The 15,148-nt window shown below is 45.8% G+C and overlaps 1 protein-coding gene across 1 annotated transcript; it reads left to right on the forward strand.

Moving 5' to 3' along the window:
* Positions 1-1,160: 1,160 nt before the first annotated feature.
* Positions 1,161-12,236, forward strand: PLK2 (polo like kinase 2). The gene is made up of 14 exons (XM_063128053.1): positions 1,161-1,516; positions 3,009-3,116; positions 3,289-3,405; positions 3,609-3,738; positions 4,033-4,120; positions 4,742-4,837; positions 5,830-6,028; positions 6,137-6,284; positions 6,751-6,848; positions 8,247-8,367; positions 9,187-9,427; positions 9,556-9,685; positions 9,783-9,893; positions 11,464-12,236. The coding sequence occupies exons 1-14, from the start codon at positions 1,232-1,234 to the stop codon at positions 11,653-11,655; spliced, it is 2,064 nt and encodes a 687-aa protein (XP_062984123.1). The 5' UTR covers positions 1,161-1,231; the 3' UTR covers positions 11,656-12,236.
* Positions 12,237-15,148: the final 2,912 nt, after the last annotated feature.

Here is a 15,148-nt window from a genome sequence, read left to right on the forward strand (position 1 = left end):
GCTCCTGGCAAGGTGTCCAAAAGTGTTGCTGTTATTATTATTATTATTATTTATTTATTTATATAGCACCATTAATGTACATGGTGCTGTACAGAGTAAAACAATAAATAGCAAGACCCTGCCGCATAGGCTTACATTCTAATAAAATCATAGTAAAGCAATAAGGAGGGGAAGAGAATGCACCAAACAGGCACAGGGTAGGGTAAAACTAGCAGTATAAAGTCAGAACAAAAAAGTGCCATGTGTTCACACCACCTCTGTCTGGGAAAATAGTCTATGTGCAGTGGAGGTTGGTGGCTCTGATTTCGGTGGGGCTTTGAATCCATTCTTGGTTTCAGTGAGAAACAGCCAGAACTCTAAAGGCACCGTCCAGTGTGTTGAATCCCATCCCCAAACTAGGTGCGCCAACCAGTTCTGAAACCCAAAATGGATTTACAGCCCCATCAAAATCAGAGCCACCAGCCTCCTCTGAGTATATGTGTGCTAGGAGATTTAACCTGCAGCTCCTAACGAAACCTTCCCCAACCTAGTGCCCTCCAGTTGGGGATGGTGGGTGTTGCTGCAGTCCATCACATTGGGAGGGCAGCAGGTTGGGAAAGGCTGTTCCACGGCCATGGAATGTGGGAAGAGGCTGGGCTTTTATAGGCAGCGGTGGGAAATGGGGATTGTTCAGGAGCCTTTTGCAGAGCTGAGGGAGGCGTGTGGGATTCAGGCAGGCTACCCCCCCCCCCCCGCCATTGAAACGTCATTCATACTCATGAGACTCTGAGCCTCATTCCCCCACTGTGAGGAGGACATGCGCCCCTCGGCACAAAATGAATCCTTCTCCCGGGCTTTGATGGGAAAGGCAAAGCGCCCCCTGCGAGTCTAAAAGCCCTCCGAGCGTTTATCCCGGGGCCAGTGCCGCGAGCTCCAAGGCGGCTTGCTTCCGAGCAAGCGTGCCCAAAAACGGATCGGGGCTGCAAGGGACGTTCGCTGATTACAAAGGAGCTGCGCGCGCGCTCATGCCGGTTTCGCCGGGCGAGTCGTCGAACTCCCCCCTCGCGGAGGCGGGGCTAGAAGGCGGTGCATTGTGACGTCGAAGGGCGGGGGCGGGGGCTCCGCCTGCCTTATAAAAGGACGCCGCGCCGGCGGCTGCTTCGCACAGCGAGCGAGCAGAGCGGCAGCGCCGGGGAGCGAGCGGGGCGCTGGAGAGGGCTTTGGACATTGGGGCGAGCCGGCCGACGAGGCTATGGATTTATTGAGGACTATCGCTTACCAGCCGAGCAGTACCGGAGCCGGGAGCAGCAGCGGCTGCGGCAGCACCGGCAGCAGAAGCAGCGGCAGCAGCAGCAAGATGGGCGAGCAGGCGCTGGGCAAAGCCTGCCACGGGGAGTCTCGGCGGAAGAAGGCGGCGGAGTCGTCGTCCGAGCAGCAACATCACCACCACTATCCGCACTCGGCCAGCGAGATCTCTCGGATTATTACTGACCCCACCACGGGGAGGCGATACTGCCGTGGCAAAGTGCTGGGAAAGGTAAAATGCCCGGCAGCGCCTGGAGTAGGGGCTGGGATGGCGCCGTGGAGCTGCTCGCTAAAACACGGAGCTGCTTGCAAGGGAAGGGGCAGGCTGCGAGCCCCACATTCCCCCCCCACACACACACCTCTGTCTTTTTACCCCATCTGCTGCCATCCCACCCACCCATCTGTGTCTTTGCCTCTCGCCGCCGCTTGGTGCTTCCTTTTGGCATTCCTTGTGCACATCCTCGCTCTCCTTTTCCCAAATGCTCTCCTGTTTCTTCCTAGAGCCTTATTCCCACTTTTTTTTTTTTTTTTTAAAAAAGGGACCCCTCTCCTCCTCTGCCTCAGCTTTAATGTTCCTCATAGAATAGTATTGGAAGGGACCTACAAGGCCATCGAGTCCAACCCCTTCCTTTCCTACAATAAATATATAAAAAATAAGAATTGCCTTGCGTTAGGAGGATGTTCATGGTTGATGCTCCAGGCTCTGCCATCTCTAGTATTCATTTCCTGCTAACTTAATTTGTGGCTTCTCCCCCCCCCCCCCATATGTTCATCTATTATATTCATTGAATCTTCAGATCGGTGAGGCACTTGTCGGAGTAGGATTACTGCCTGGGAAGGCTCTTTGTGGGTTCAGCCCAGTTGAAGCTGGTGGCTCTGATGCCAGTGGGGCCGTGAATCCGCTCTGGGTTTCAGTCGTAACTCTAAAGGTGCTATCCAAGGCCATTCAGCGGGACAGCCGTGGTTCTGGCTCAAACCCAGAATGGATCTGCCGCCCCTCCAATGTTGGAGCCACCAGCCTCCACTGGTTCATGCTGTCTGAAAGGAGCTACTTCGCGTAACATGCCCGGACAGCTCCTGCACAGAGAGAATCGTTTCCATCTAGGGTGAGGAGAAGGCATGTCTGCCAACACGGATGGCGAATGTACATGTCTGTTTCTCTTGGGTTACTCCCCCCACCCTCTGGTGCACGTACAGCAGCAGAAGCTGTTGCCTGCTCTGCCTTTCATTCTCTCTGTGGTGGAATAGATAGTGTGGGCTTGTCACAAAGAAATAGAATTTGTGTAAGAGAATAGCCTGCTTCGTACATGGGGGTGCGGGGGGTGGGGGGAGAAGGGATTTGCTTTCCTCCCGAAGGCTACTGCTGACAGTCTTTTGACATATTTACAGGCATTTGCCAGGAGCTGTGTAGATTCATTTATTTTTAACTGCTGGAGTGGATGGTTTAGTGACTTCCTTTGCATCCAAGCTTCTGTCTGCCTATAGTAATAGAGTGGAGGAGGGTTGGAATTGAGAAATGCACTGTGTTCTTTGGCTGCCAGTCAAAAATATTCCAGATCCTCATCAAGTGACTTGGACTCATTGTTGTGTTTACAATTGTGTCCTTTACTAGTTATGATTTCCTTGCTGAGCTGGACTTCATAAAGGGGTATTAGGGTGTGGGTGGGTGTGCATCTCTTAGTTGCCGCATCTAATACGTTTTCTCCTCTGCCTTGTCTCTTCAGGGTGGCTTTGCAAAGTGTTACGAGATGACAGATCTGACCACGAACAAAGTCTATGCTGCAAAGATCATTCCTCACAGCCGAGTAGCCAAACCTCATCAAAGGGAAAAGGTGTGTGCTTGTGTGTGTGTGTTGATTCTGGTGATTCTCCTTTCAGGAATCTTTTATATGCTTGGGTGGCCCTTCCCTCTTCCTCCTCCTGTGGCTTGCTCAGATGTAAGCCTTGTCTTCCCACGGCATGCGATGCTAATAATGGTTTTGTGTCCCCCCCTTTCCCCCCCAGATTGATAAAGAGATCGAGTTGCACAGGATGCTCAACCACAGGCATATCGTGCAGTTCTACCACTACTTTGAGGACAAAGAGAACATTTACATTCTCCTCGAGTATTGCAGCCGAAGGGTGAGCGTCTCCAGGGAGCAATCCAGTAGTCCCTTGCACAGAATTGGCACCTAATGTATAATGTTTAATATGTAAAAGGTATCGTCCATAGCATCCCTAGGTAGTCCTTATTTCTTGCATTCACCCTAGCTTTTCATATATGCTAGGTGTTACATGTGGTTTTCAGCTTAGTAACCTTGTCTGGGTTCTCTCTCTCCCATCAGTCTATGGCTCACATTTTGAAAGCAAGGAAGGTATTGACAGCACCGGAAGTGCGATACTACCTCAGGCAGATCGTGTCGGGACTAAAATATCTTCATGAGCAGGAGATCTTGCACCGAGACCTAAAGCTAGGTAAGTTGATGTCCTTTCCCAAGAACCTGGCTTGTGTTGGGCATTGGAGGTGCAGTTCTTATAGACCTTGCTGCTATTAAAACTGCACTCACGGGGATTAAGGGATAGGATCAGCTCCTCTTGCAATGGAGTCTTGGAATGCTTGAGTAATAGCATTAAGTATGCATTCATTTTAAAAAAAAGTCTCGCTATGTGCTGGCCTCATTTAGACACAAGTCAGCACTTGTCTAGTGCATCATTTCACTGATTGGGACTCAGCTGGCTTTTATCCCTCCCCCTTTCTTGTGACTGCAGGTAATTTCTTCATTAACGAGTCCATGGAATTAAAAGTGGGTGACTTCGGATTGGCAGCGAGGCTGGAACCGCTGGAACACAGGAGAAGGTAAGGAAGACAATCTCCTGAATGCAACTTCATCTTTCATCATCTGGTTCACGGTTACAGTAGAATGGCCTCCAGGATTTGAACTTGTAGTTATCTGTTGTGGTGAGTGATGTAATGGTTGGCCTGTGACATCTGCTGGTTGAGCAATGCCTCCCCTTGTTTAGGACAGTGGCTCAGTTCATTCTGAGTATTGTCTGCCTGTGAACAGTTCGAGACGCATCCACGTTTGGAGACAGGCAATGCAGAGTTCATAACAGTCAGTGGAGGAATTGCCATAACTTGATGCTTCCGTAGCAATAGCAGAACTGCAGCCTGCCGTAGCTGTGCATAAGCTGCTCCACATAACTGATGTTTCTCTGCAGTGTGCGTATGACCAAGGGTGATGTGACATGGCTCAATAGAGGAGTAGTAAAGGGTTTAACATGGAACCTGCCCAGTATTGTAACTAAAACTGGCTGCCTCAAAAACACACCAGTGTGTGGTGAGATTGTTTTTGGTTTCAGTAATGCATATGATAAGCGTGTTTAAAATGGGGGGTGGAGGAGCAGGTCTGAACTGGGAAAGCTGATCCAGAACTATCATACCAATACCTTTTAACCCCTAATTGAATCGTTTTTTCAGAACCATCTGTGGCACACCAAATTACCTTTCCCCGGAAGTCCTTAACAAGCAAGGGCATGGCTGTGAATCAGACATCTGGGCCTTGGGTTGCGTCATGTGAGTATCTCAAGAAAATTTAGCTGGAATTCCAGGGCCTGGAAGGATGATCTTGTTCTGCTCGGGACCGTGTGTGTGTGTGTGTGTGTAAAATACACACACATTTCATTAACTCTGCACCAAGTTCAACCCTGTGACCTATCTAATTTCACAAACTAAGTAGGATTGCTTATTTTTGCATAATTAGCTTTGCTTGTACTCCTTGTAAATGAGGGCAAGAACTGGTGCAGGGTATTGAACCTCAGTCTCCTGCAAATTAAAAGTCTTCCTGAGGTTCAGAAATCTCAATACTATTGAGCTTCAGAAATCTCAACAGGAGACATGCACATTAACATAAAGAGCCACCTTGGATAGTGTCAAATCATTGGTCTAGCCAGCCTGCTCGTGTCATGCCCAGCTGGCTATTGGTTCTTCCAAAGTCCTGGGCAGAGATAATTTCCCTCTTCCTGCTTCCTGATAACCTGAGATCTTTTACTTGAACATCTGGGATTGAATCAGGAACCTTCCAACTGCAGTCTAAACTGGGGGTGGACAACTTCTGGTGCTCCAGAAGTTTTGGACTACAGCTTCCATCAGCCCTAGCCAGCATAGCCAATGATGAGGTTAAAACATCTGGAGGACCACAAGTTGCCTGTTCTTGGTCTATATCCCACTGATGACTGATGGTCCTTTTCTGATGTACTTCCCACTCTCTGCAGCCATATGGGCTAAATATTTGCTGAATCCCGGATACTGGCTGCAATGCCAAATCCTCTGTGCTTGTATTGAACTGTGGCATGTTCTCAGTCCTGGTTCAGCCTTTTGCTGAAACCTCTAAAATCCGACTAACTTTTTCCAGAAGTAAGAACTGAAGGGGGTGGGAGGCAGGGGAGGAATATTGTTGGCCAGAGACTGTTTCAAAAGATCTTTTGTTGGTTTCAAAAGAGGATTTTAAAAAAAATTGGCGAAAGATTCAAATGAAAGAACTCTCTCCCCTCCTCTTCCTCCAACAGGTACACAATGCTACTGGGAAGGCCTCCGTTTGAAACAACTAATCTGAAGGAAACCTACCGGTGTATAAGGGAGGCGAAATATTCCCTGCCGTCGTCCCTGCTGCCTCCTGCAAAGCACCTGATTGCCAGCATGCTGTCGAAAAACCCCGAAGACCGGCCCAGCTTAGACGACATTGTTCGGCATGACTTCTTCTTGCTGGTTTGTAGCCTTTCTTTGGCTTTTAGGGGGGAAGGAGGGGGTCTGCTTTGTTCCGAGTTTGGCCGCTGGGTTGCTGACAGCTGGTTTTGTACGTCTTTGTTCCCTCAGGGCTTCACTCCCGAGAGGCTTCCAGCTAGTTGCTGTCATACCATTCCTGACTTCAACTTGTCAAGCCCGGCTAAGAATTTCTTCAAGAAGGCCGCCGCCGCTCTCTTTGGGGGCAAGAAGGAAAAAGCAAGATATTTCGACACACACAGTATGCATCTCTTTCTCCTGGGTTCAACTTGCTGCACAACTCGCTTTCATCTCGCTGCCTGATCGTAGCGAGATCTTAGGGAGCAGACTTAGCCTTTCCTCCTCCTAATTATATATACCAGCAGCAAGCGCTTAATACTACACTGTTGCTACTTCTAAAGGCTGGGTGTGTTGTAGAAACAGCTGTACTTTAATGTAGAGCTGCTATAAGGCGACACTGTCAATCTTGTCGGCCTGCTGTTTGGCTGCAAGCTGCCAACTCCTTATTAGTGCTGTTTTCGGTAGAATCACAGGTTCGGCTCTGTGAGATCAGACACAGGCAGAGGGAACTGGGTAGCGACTAGGCTGCAGGAAAAGAGGCTGCGGGTCATACCAGGGGGTGCCGCATGAAGACTTGAGTACCAGACATGCAGTAATGCCCTTTGGATGCAAAGAATCTAAGTCTTTGTTAACTTTTGATTTTCTAGATCGACTAGCTAAAGAAGATGAAGAAATCTATAAGCTTAGACATGACTTGAAAAAGGCTTCGATCACCCAACAGCCCCTGAAACATAGGCCGGAGGAGGTACGCACGTGATGACTGTAGAGTAATTGGGCTGCTTTTGGAAGGGGCTCGGTTATATTGCCAAACAGAATTCATCATTAGTGGCTTGCTCAAATGTAAGGAGCTTAGGCATCATCTCGTGCCACAGACGGCCTAGCCTTTGACATCTGTGTGCAGCATCTCTGGGCTTCTCTTGACTCCGAGAACTCATTAGTGCAAATCGGCTAGCATCTGTGTCCCTGTGCTCCACACGGCATAATCCTTTGAGAATGCTGCAGGGCACTCCTCCTCATTCTTGGAAGGGCTTTAGTTCAGGATAAACTTATGATTGGGGAACACCAGTGTGCGCAAGCAGGGTTTGCAACATCCACCCCAATCTCCACGTTACAGCAAAATGTGTGAGGAGGTGATGGGTGCAAGGGCACTCATGGCAGTGTACAGAAAAACAGGCCAAGTGTTGCAATTGGCTCAAAATGTGGAAGAACTGGCATCAAACTTTCCAAGCTGAACTGCTCAAGGAAAGATTCTTGTGGATAGTTCTGTCTCTTAAAATGTCATAGCCATGTTAGAGCAGGGGTAGGTAACTTGGAGGGCCACAAGTTGCTTACTCCTGTGTTAAGGATGACAGAAACAGGGCTGGGTTTATTTATATATTTATTAAAACATTTATATCCCGCCCTATATCACAAGGATCTCAGGGTGGGATATGCATGATAAAATCATACATATTAGGGCCAAGTAGGCAGGAGCAATTTTGTTGCTGCTTAGTCTAGGTTGTTGAAGAGAGTGGATTTAGCTTTTTACCCCCAATTGTGTCCCTGGACGTGAATGAAAGCCACGGTCTGCTACTATAGGAGAAAAATGAATTGTGGTCCTAGTAGACACCCATATGAAAGTAGGGTTGAGCAAATCTGTATTTCTGGTATGTCAGTTTTGCACATAATCAGTTGCAAGTTCATCCCGTCCCCCAGCAGTCTTTTTATTTTCAGTCACACAAAAACGTCCATTTATTTTTCCATAACGTATATGCTCTTGCATAAGCAATTTTTGAGCTGAGAACTGTATCCTAAATTCAGGGAAGTGCTATGTTGGGAGGATAACAGTTCCATTCTGCAAGTGCAAGTTAGGTCAGTTCACTTAAACATGAGGACCAAATGAAATTATCTATCTGTAATTGAAGGCAAAAATCGGTCCTCTACCTCTGGCACTAAGAGTGCGTATCTGCCCACCACATCTTTCCATGGGGATTTGCTGTGAATGGCGAAAGCCTTCCCTTTACCCATGTCCTGCCCTTCATAACGATGGCATGTTTTTGCTAGTGAGGTATACCTTCAAAAATAAAGCAATCTCATGCTTCTTGGTTGTGTAAGTAGCCATTGGTCATAGTTTGGCAACTACATGGTGTTCTTTTTCTTCCAGGAGATCCAGCCTCCCAGCACTGCTGTAGCCAAACCTGGCATGTTGACGGAGACTAAACAGATAGATGCTATCCGAATGATAGTTCGGGGGACACTGGGAAGCTGCAGTAGCAGCAGCGAATGTAAGTATGGCATGTGGGCTCTACTGTACCAAATTGTGTTGAGCCAGGACACTGTGTGTGTGTGTGTGTGTGTGTGTATGTGTATGTGTATGTATGTGTATGTGTATGTATGTATGTGTATGTATGCTTTCTCCTGATAAGAGTGTGGAATAAACTCCTGGGAAGCTGTTGTGTTTTTCCCTGGCACCAATACTGACAGAGTATTTATGGTGAAAGCTTAAATCTTAAGGAAAATATCATGCCACTGCAATGTCTTCCCCCTAAGAACCCTGAAAACGAACAAGGGTGCTGAGAATTCCCCTAGCTCAGGGCTGGCAGCAAGGAGAGTAGGCACAGTGGGGCACTTGCCAAGGGCCCACGCTTCAGCAGGGGCCCACTGAGAAGAGCTGCTCCTCTTCTTCACCAGGGGGACCTGCTTGTCCACCTGCCTTACTCTGGCCCAAACAACTGTGGTGAGGAGGAGGCGCAGTAGATGCCGCTGCCTACAGGTTCATTGGCTCTCTGCCTGTCAAGCAAATGAGCAGTAGTGATGATGAGAAGGAGGCATAGCAGCTGTTGACAATGGTCGTGAGAAGGTCGACTCACTGTTGGAGGCAGGGCATTGATGGTGTCTTGCCCAAGGGCCCTTGGAAACCTGGAGCCAGCGCTGCCTCCCTCCTCTCCATGGGAAGCTTCGGGCATTGCAGTTCTAATTCTGTAGCAAAGGTTTTCGCACCGTTCTTAGGAGCGTAGTCTGAGCAGATAGGCCAAAGGAGCTATGTGAAGATGGTATGTTTGTTACATAGACCATTGACATGCCCTCTTCTCTCTCCCTCCCAGGCCTTGAAGATAGCACCATGGGAAGTGTAGCTGACACTGTTGCAAGGGTGCTGCGTGGCTGTTTAGAAAACATGCCAGAATCTGACCATATTCCCAAAGAACAGCTGACTGCCTCTTTCCAGTGGGTCACGAAATGGGTGGACTACTCCAACAAATATGGCTTTGGCTATCAGCTGTCGGACCACACTGTGGGTGTCCTCTTCAACAACGGTGCACATATGAGCCTTCTTCCGGACAAAAAGTAAGTGGCTGGCTGATACGGAACGGAGTGGGCACTGGGCCCTTCCTCTAGCTACATAAACTTTCCCTCCTTGTGTGTATTTATTTATTTATTTATTTATTTATTTATTTATTGCTTTTGTCTTCCAGAACAGTCCATTACTATGCAGAGCTTGGTCAGTGCTCAGTTTTCTCCGCTACTGAAGCCCCGGAACAATTCATCAGTCAAGTGACTGTTCTGAAGTACTTCTCTCACTATATGGAGGAGAACCTCATGGATGTAAGTTGTGTGGATGGAGGCCTTGGGAACCATTTTGAACAGATGGTTTTATGGGGTAACCTCTGTTCTAACAAAGGCATGCATTTTCCTTTTTCAGGGAGGGGATCTCCCCAGCATAACGGATGTCCGCAGACCCAGGCTTTACCTCCTGCAGTGGTTAAAATCTGATAAGGCGTTAATGATGCTCTTCAATGATGGCACATTTCAGGTAGACTGGATTACCTTCCTCACCTTCACTTGCTCAAAACTCTGCAGGGCTTGTTTAGAATCAATGGGCAGCAGATCTTAAGAGTCCTGTTTTACATGGCACATGGACAACAAAAGGAACTCATTGCAGCCGAATATTTTAGCAACTAGAATAGCTAGCTTCCAAAAACAATTCAAAAATGAGTATGCTTCCCAACATGTTACAAGACAACTCTTTATCAAGTAAAATATCTGTAAAAACAATATAAAATTACTCTTTCTAAATGCTTTGCGACCCATCTATTTGTGCATCTATTGCAGCTTCCATTTTCAAATGCTGGGGACTTGAGGATGGATTTTCCTATTATCCCTGTTTGTGATCAAGGCTATTGCTAGTAGATGTGCATTAATGACCTAGATGGGCTATAGATGGACCACAGTGGATAAAAATTAAAACCTTATTTGTTTAAAAAAATCAGTGTTGTGTTGGATTGAACAGCCTGGTTTAAAATGGAAATCTGAATTCAATACAGGCAGGCTCATTAAACCTCACCACAAGATGTAGTGGTGGCCAGCAATTGGGATGGCTTTAGATAATTTCCTAGAGGAGAAGAGCTGCTAGTCCTGATGGTGACATGCTACCTCCAATAGCAGAGGCAATAAACCTAAGTACACCAGTTGTGGGGGAACATGGGTGGGAGGGTGCTTTTGCACTTGTGTCCTGCTTGGGGATTCCTGGTCAACACCTGGAAGAGAATGTTGCATAAGATGTTCTTATGACTTACATCTGAAACATGAGCACCTATCAAACAGAATTAAATGCAAAAACATACCCCCCACCAAAAAATGGCGCGCATCTCAATATTCTGAGCTTAAGCATTAGAAATGGTAGTGTCATGTATTGTGGGCTTCTTACTGGACTTGCAGCAGCATATCATGACAGGCACTAAGAGCCATTAGCTGCCATGGATCCCATCTGGGTGATCTTATACTCCCATGTCTTCAAGGTACCTGAGCTCTGCAGTGTTTTCAGTTCTCAAATAGATATGTATGCCAAACATGGACAATGCTTATAGCCTGATCTCTCTGTCAGCCTGTTGGCCTCCAGATGGATATGGCCATACTGGTTGGAAATTATGGGAATTGCACTCAGACACAACTGGGCACACAAAGTTGGGGAAAGCTGTTGCATATGCAGAAGTAAATCCCATTTATTGCAAAAGTGGTGTCTGCTTCCAAGGAAGTGTGCAGAGGACAGAGCCAAATATATCTTACGGCTTAAACAGATTCAATTCTGCAGTGTATGACTAAAGTTTTTTCGATTATGCTTCTAGCCTGGAAAACGCTCTAATGAGTTGAGTTTTTATAGCAACTATTTGGTATCCATGCTTGTTCGGGAAATACGAGTGTGTAAATTGGGTGAATGTTAATTCTCATTTCAATCTACGGAGAGTTGGACCCAGCACTGCAAGCTTTTTAGCTGACAAGTCACCAAGCACGGCCAATTGCCCAAGGGAACATTTGCAAAACATGTTTGTGTTTTGAGAGGCTGAAACAAGTGTGTTAAGCTGCAATTCTTACTTCCTTCACAGGTGAATTTCTACCACGATCACACAAAAATCATTGTTTGCAACCAAAATGAGGAATATCTTCTTACGTACATCAATGAAGATCGGTTATCTACAACGTTCCGCTTGACCACGCTTCTGATGTCTGGGTGTTCGCTGGAGCTAAAGCATCGAATGGAATACGCCTTGAATATGCTGTTGCAAAGATGTAATTAAATTAAAAAGAACTCTTCTTCAAAACCAAAAGGACTTCTCTCACTGAAGTCTACAGTGGAGGCAGTTTGGGGAGGAAAATGCCCAGAGTATGTTGATGGATGAGTGAGAAGTAGGGACTGGTACGAACAAATATCTGATCTTGTGTGCTGGGCTGGGACCAGACGTGCAGCCTGCGGTCATCTTTGTTGGATTAATGGTGTGACAAGGAATTCTTTGGAATGTAGGCTTTCCTTTTGAAAGAGATGAGTTGAACTTGAAGCTCTGCAGCAAATGGTTCTGATGGAAGACTGAAACTGTGAATAACACTTGAGGAATTGGGAGGGAGGGACGTGTCTCGTTGTTGTGGAATAACTGTAAGAGGCAGCTTGGGGCTGCTTAACTGTGAACTATGGCCATATCTTTTTTTCTTTTCTTAATTTCTTCCAAGAACTGATCACACTTGTGGCTGGCAAAGTGCATTCCTTGTTAATATTTTTTATTTATTACAGCCCAAAGTGAAGTATTTATTACATGCATTTTTTTGTAACTGTGATTTTTTTAAATATACATTTGTTGGCAATAAAGCGTGGGGAAAACCTGAAGCATTGGTTTCAATATGCCTTTTCTCTTGCATGTGTTTTTACTGGTGTTAAGACTTAAATCCAGAGCACAAAGAAGAGGTCAGTATTTGGTTCCAGAGGAAGATGGTGGATCCTTAATTCTGAGATGGGATGGATGGTCATCAGCGTACATAGTGTTTTGTAGCATGTGTGAAAAGGTTATTATTCTGTCCAAAAAACTGCAGTCTACTTGGTTAAGAATCCAACTTTGCACAATTTATACCTGTTTCCTCAACCTGGTGACCTCTAGATGTTGTGGACTTCAACTTCTATCAGCTCCAGCTAATGGTCAGGAATGTTGGGAATTGTAGTCCAAAACATCTGGAGGTCCCCAGGTGAGAGGAGGCGGATTCATACATCATAGTAGGCATGGTTTGTAAATTCACTTGGCATTTACTTTAAAGCAATGAGACTGTCCACCAGAAGTCCTTATGGGTTGCTAAGACTGTAATCTTACACATACTTACCTGTGAGTAAGCCCATTTAAAATAAGTCTTACTTCTGACTGAGTATACACATAGGAATGAACTAAGTTCTCTTATTGTCTCACTGTAGCTTTATGAGATGCAAACTACTTTTTTAAAAAACCAACACATGAATAGTAGAGGAATTCTGAATTGGCATTGACTTCAAAGCATGAATTGGTTTCTTGTGGTGCAGTCCAGGTGTCCTAGACAAAAACTCCCATCAGCCCAAGCCAACATGGCCAATGGTTGGGGATGGTGGTAGTTGTAATCCCAACACATCTGGCAGGTGCCAAGTTGGGGAAGCTACACTAGAGCATAACTTTCCATTCTACTAGTTTCTGAGTGGAGAACATTTAGGTTTTGGACTCCTTGCACTGGTGAGAAATAGCTGAGTCTTCTGAAACTCCGTGAACATCATACTTGTTTAGGCATGGCTTTTCCTCCATTGATCATATATTACTTTTTTTTTAAAAAAAAGATAAACCACCCTTCATTTTTGGAGAGTTTTTTATTATTTCAGCATAAACTTTTGCTGTCGTTGAAAGAGACTGGTGTGAGTTGACTTCTTACATGAAACGTCAGCGTGAAAAGCAAGACATGTAGCAAAACATTGAATCTGAGATGCTGTATGCCATGCTGGATGAGACCAAGGGTCCAGTATTCTGTTGACACTGTGCCTGTGCGAAGCCTGTAAGTGAGATGTAAATTCAATAGCACTCTCCCACAAAATGTTCCCTGGTGACTGGTATGCAGTGGCATTCTGCCTCTGATACTAGAAGTAATTTATAGCCTACTAGTCATGGGTAACTTCATACGCCATGACTTTGTTGAATCCCCTTTTAAAGCCATCCAAATTGGTGGCCATCACTACATCTTGTAGTAAATTCCATAGTTTAATTATGTCTTGTGTGAAGATGTTCTTTTATGTGTCCTGAATTCTCATCTTCCATCACCTGCCTAGGTTTTAAAATGAGGTACTTCCATGATCACACGGTGAAACTTAAGAAAATATGGAGTCTAGCATGTTAGGCTCCCAAAGGAGAGGAAAGCAGTTTTGGTGCCTTCCTATTTCTTAAATTGGATCTAGAGTCAACGAAGTTATAGATCTCCTTTTACCATCAGCTCTTTTAAAGCGGCCTTCCCCAAAGGGGTGTTTTCCAGATCTTTTGGATGGCAACTCTCAGTCCTCATTATTGGCTATGGTGGCTGGGCTTGATGGGAGTTTAAGTCCAAAACAGCTGGGGGGCATCAGGTTAGTGAAGGCTGATCTAACAGATAGTTCACCCAATAGCATTTCTCAAAAATGGTCATGTACCTAGAATAATAATTGGAAGGGACCTTGGAAGTGCACACAACTCCACTGCAGCAACAATTAAGTTGCTCACTGACAACTTAATCATAACCTCCCTGAAGCAAGGTATGAACTACACAGGATATATGTGGCTGGGCTAGGATGGGATGGGCCATACTGTTATGGAGAAAGATGGCTGCTGGCCTACTTGTATGTATAGCTGGATGGGTGCTTCTCTATGTGACATTGTGTGCACCTCTGGATGTATGATAGCCAAGGACTTAAGGGCAGTACCATCTAGATCAGTGGTGGGGAACTTGTAGTTCAACCATCTGGAAGGTCACAACTCCCAGCATACCTCCCTATTGGCCAGGCTAGTTGGAGCTGATGATGAACTCCAATTTGCAATAGTTGGACGGCAACATGTTCCGGAATCCTGATCTTTATCATTTCTCTAGCTTGTCTTGTACATCTCCCAAATGTAAAACCTGGCAACTACGTGCCATTTGGTTGTTCAAATAAAGCAAAATAAACAGAAGAGATTTGAGTCCTCCTGACGTTCCAGCTGGTAAATATTGGGAAAGGCGTTTTTTGTTTCACTTGAATTAGGTGGTCTGCTGCTTTTCTCAGTTTAGGGGCTTAATGACGGCATCTCATGTGGTCATTTTACAAACCTAGAAGGTCCCAGGTTCAAAACTCAGCATCCTGCCTGAATTCCTGGAGAACTGCTGCCAGTCATTGTGTTTCATTTGATTTCATTTATTACATTTCTATACCGCCCCATGGCCGAAGCTCTCTGGGCAGTTTACAAAAATTAAAAACCACGATACGAAGTACAAAAATGAAAAGCAATTACATAAAACCATATAGACAGACAACATAAATCTAAAAACAATTTGTTAAACCATCAGCCAAAGATGATCCAAGACCTAATTTGAAACTCGTATGCTGCCAAATGCCTGAGAGAAGACAGCAGTTTTAATCTGGTGCAAAAAAAGACAGTTGGAAGTTAAGTTGCAACTCAGCTAGCTTCAAAAAGAAAAGAACAGGGAATAGATAGAGGACCTCCAAGCTTACTAGACTGTCCTCTAATCTGTGCTGACTTTCCTTTTACTGCTAGACTGGTACTCTTAAGT

The sequence above is a fragment of the Elgaria multicarinata genome, chromosome 6 (genome assembly GCF_023053635.1).
Source record: "Elgaria multicarinata webbii isolate HBS135686 ecotype San Diego chromosome 6, rElgMul1.1.pri, whole genome shotgun sequence".
Classification (NCBI taxonomy): Eukaryota; Metazoa; Chordata; class Lepidosauria; order Squamata; family Anguidae; genus Elgaria; species Elgaria multicarinata.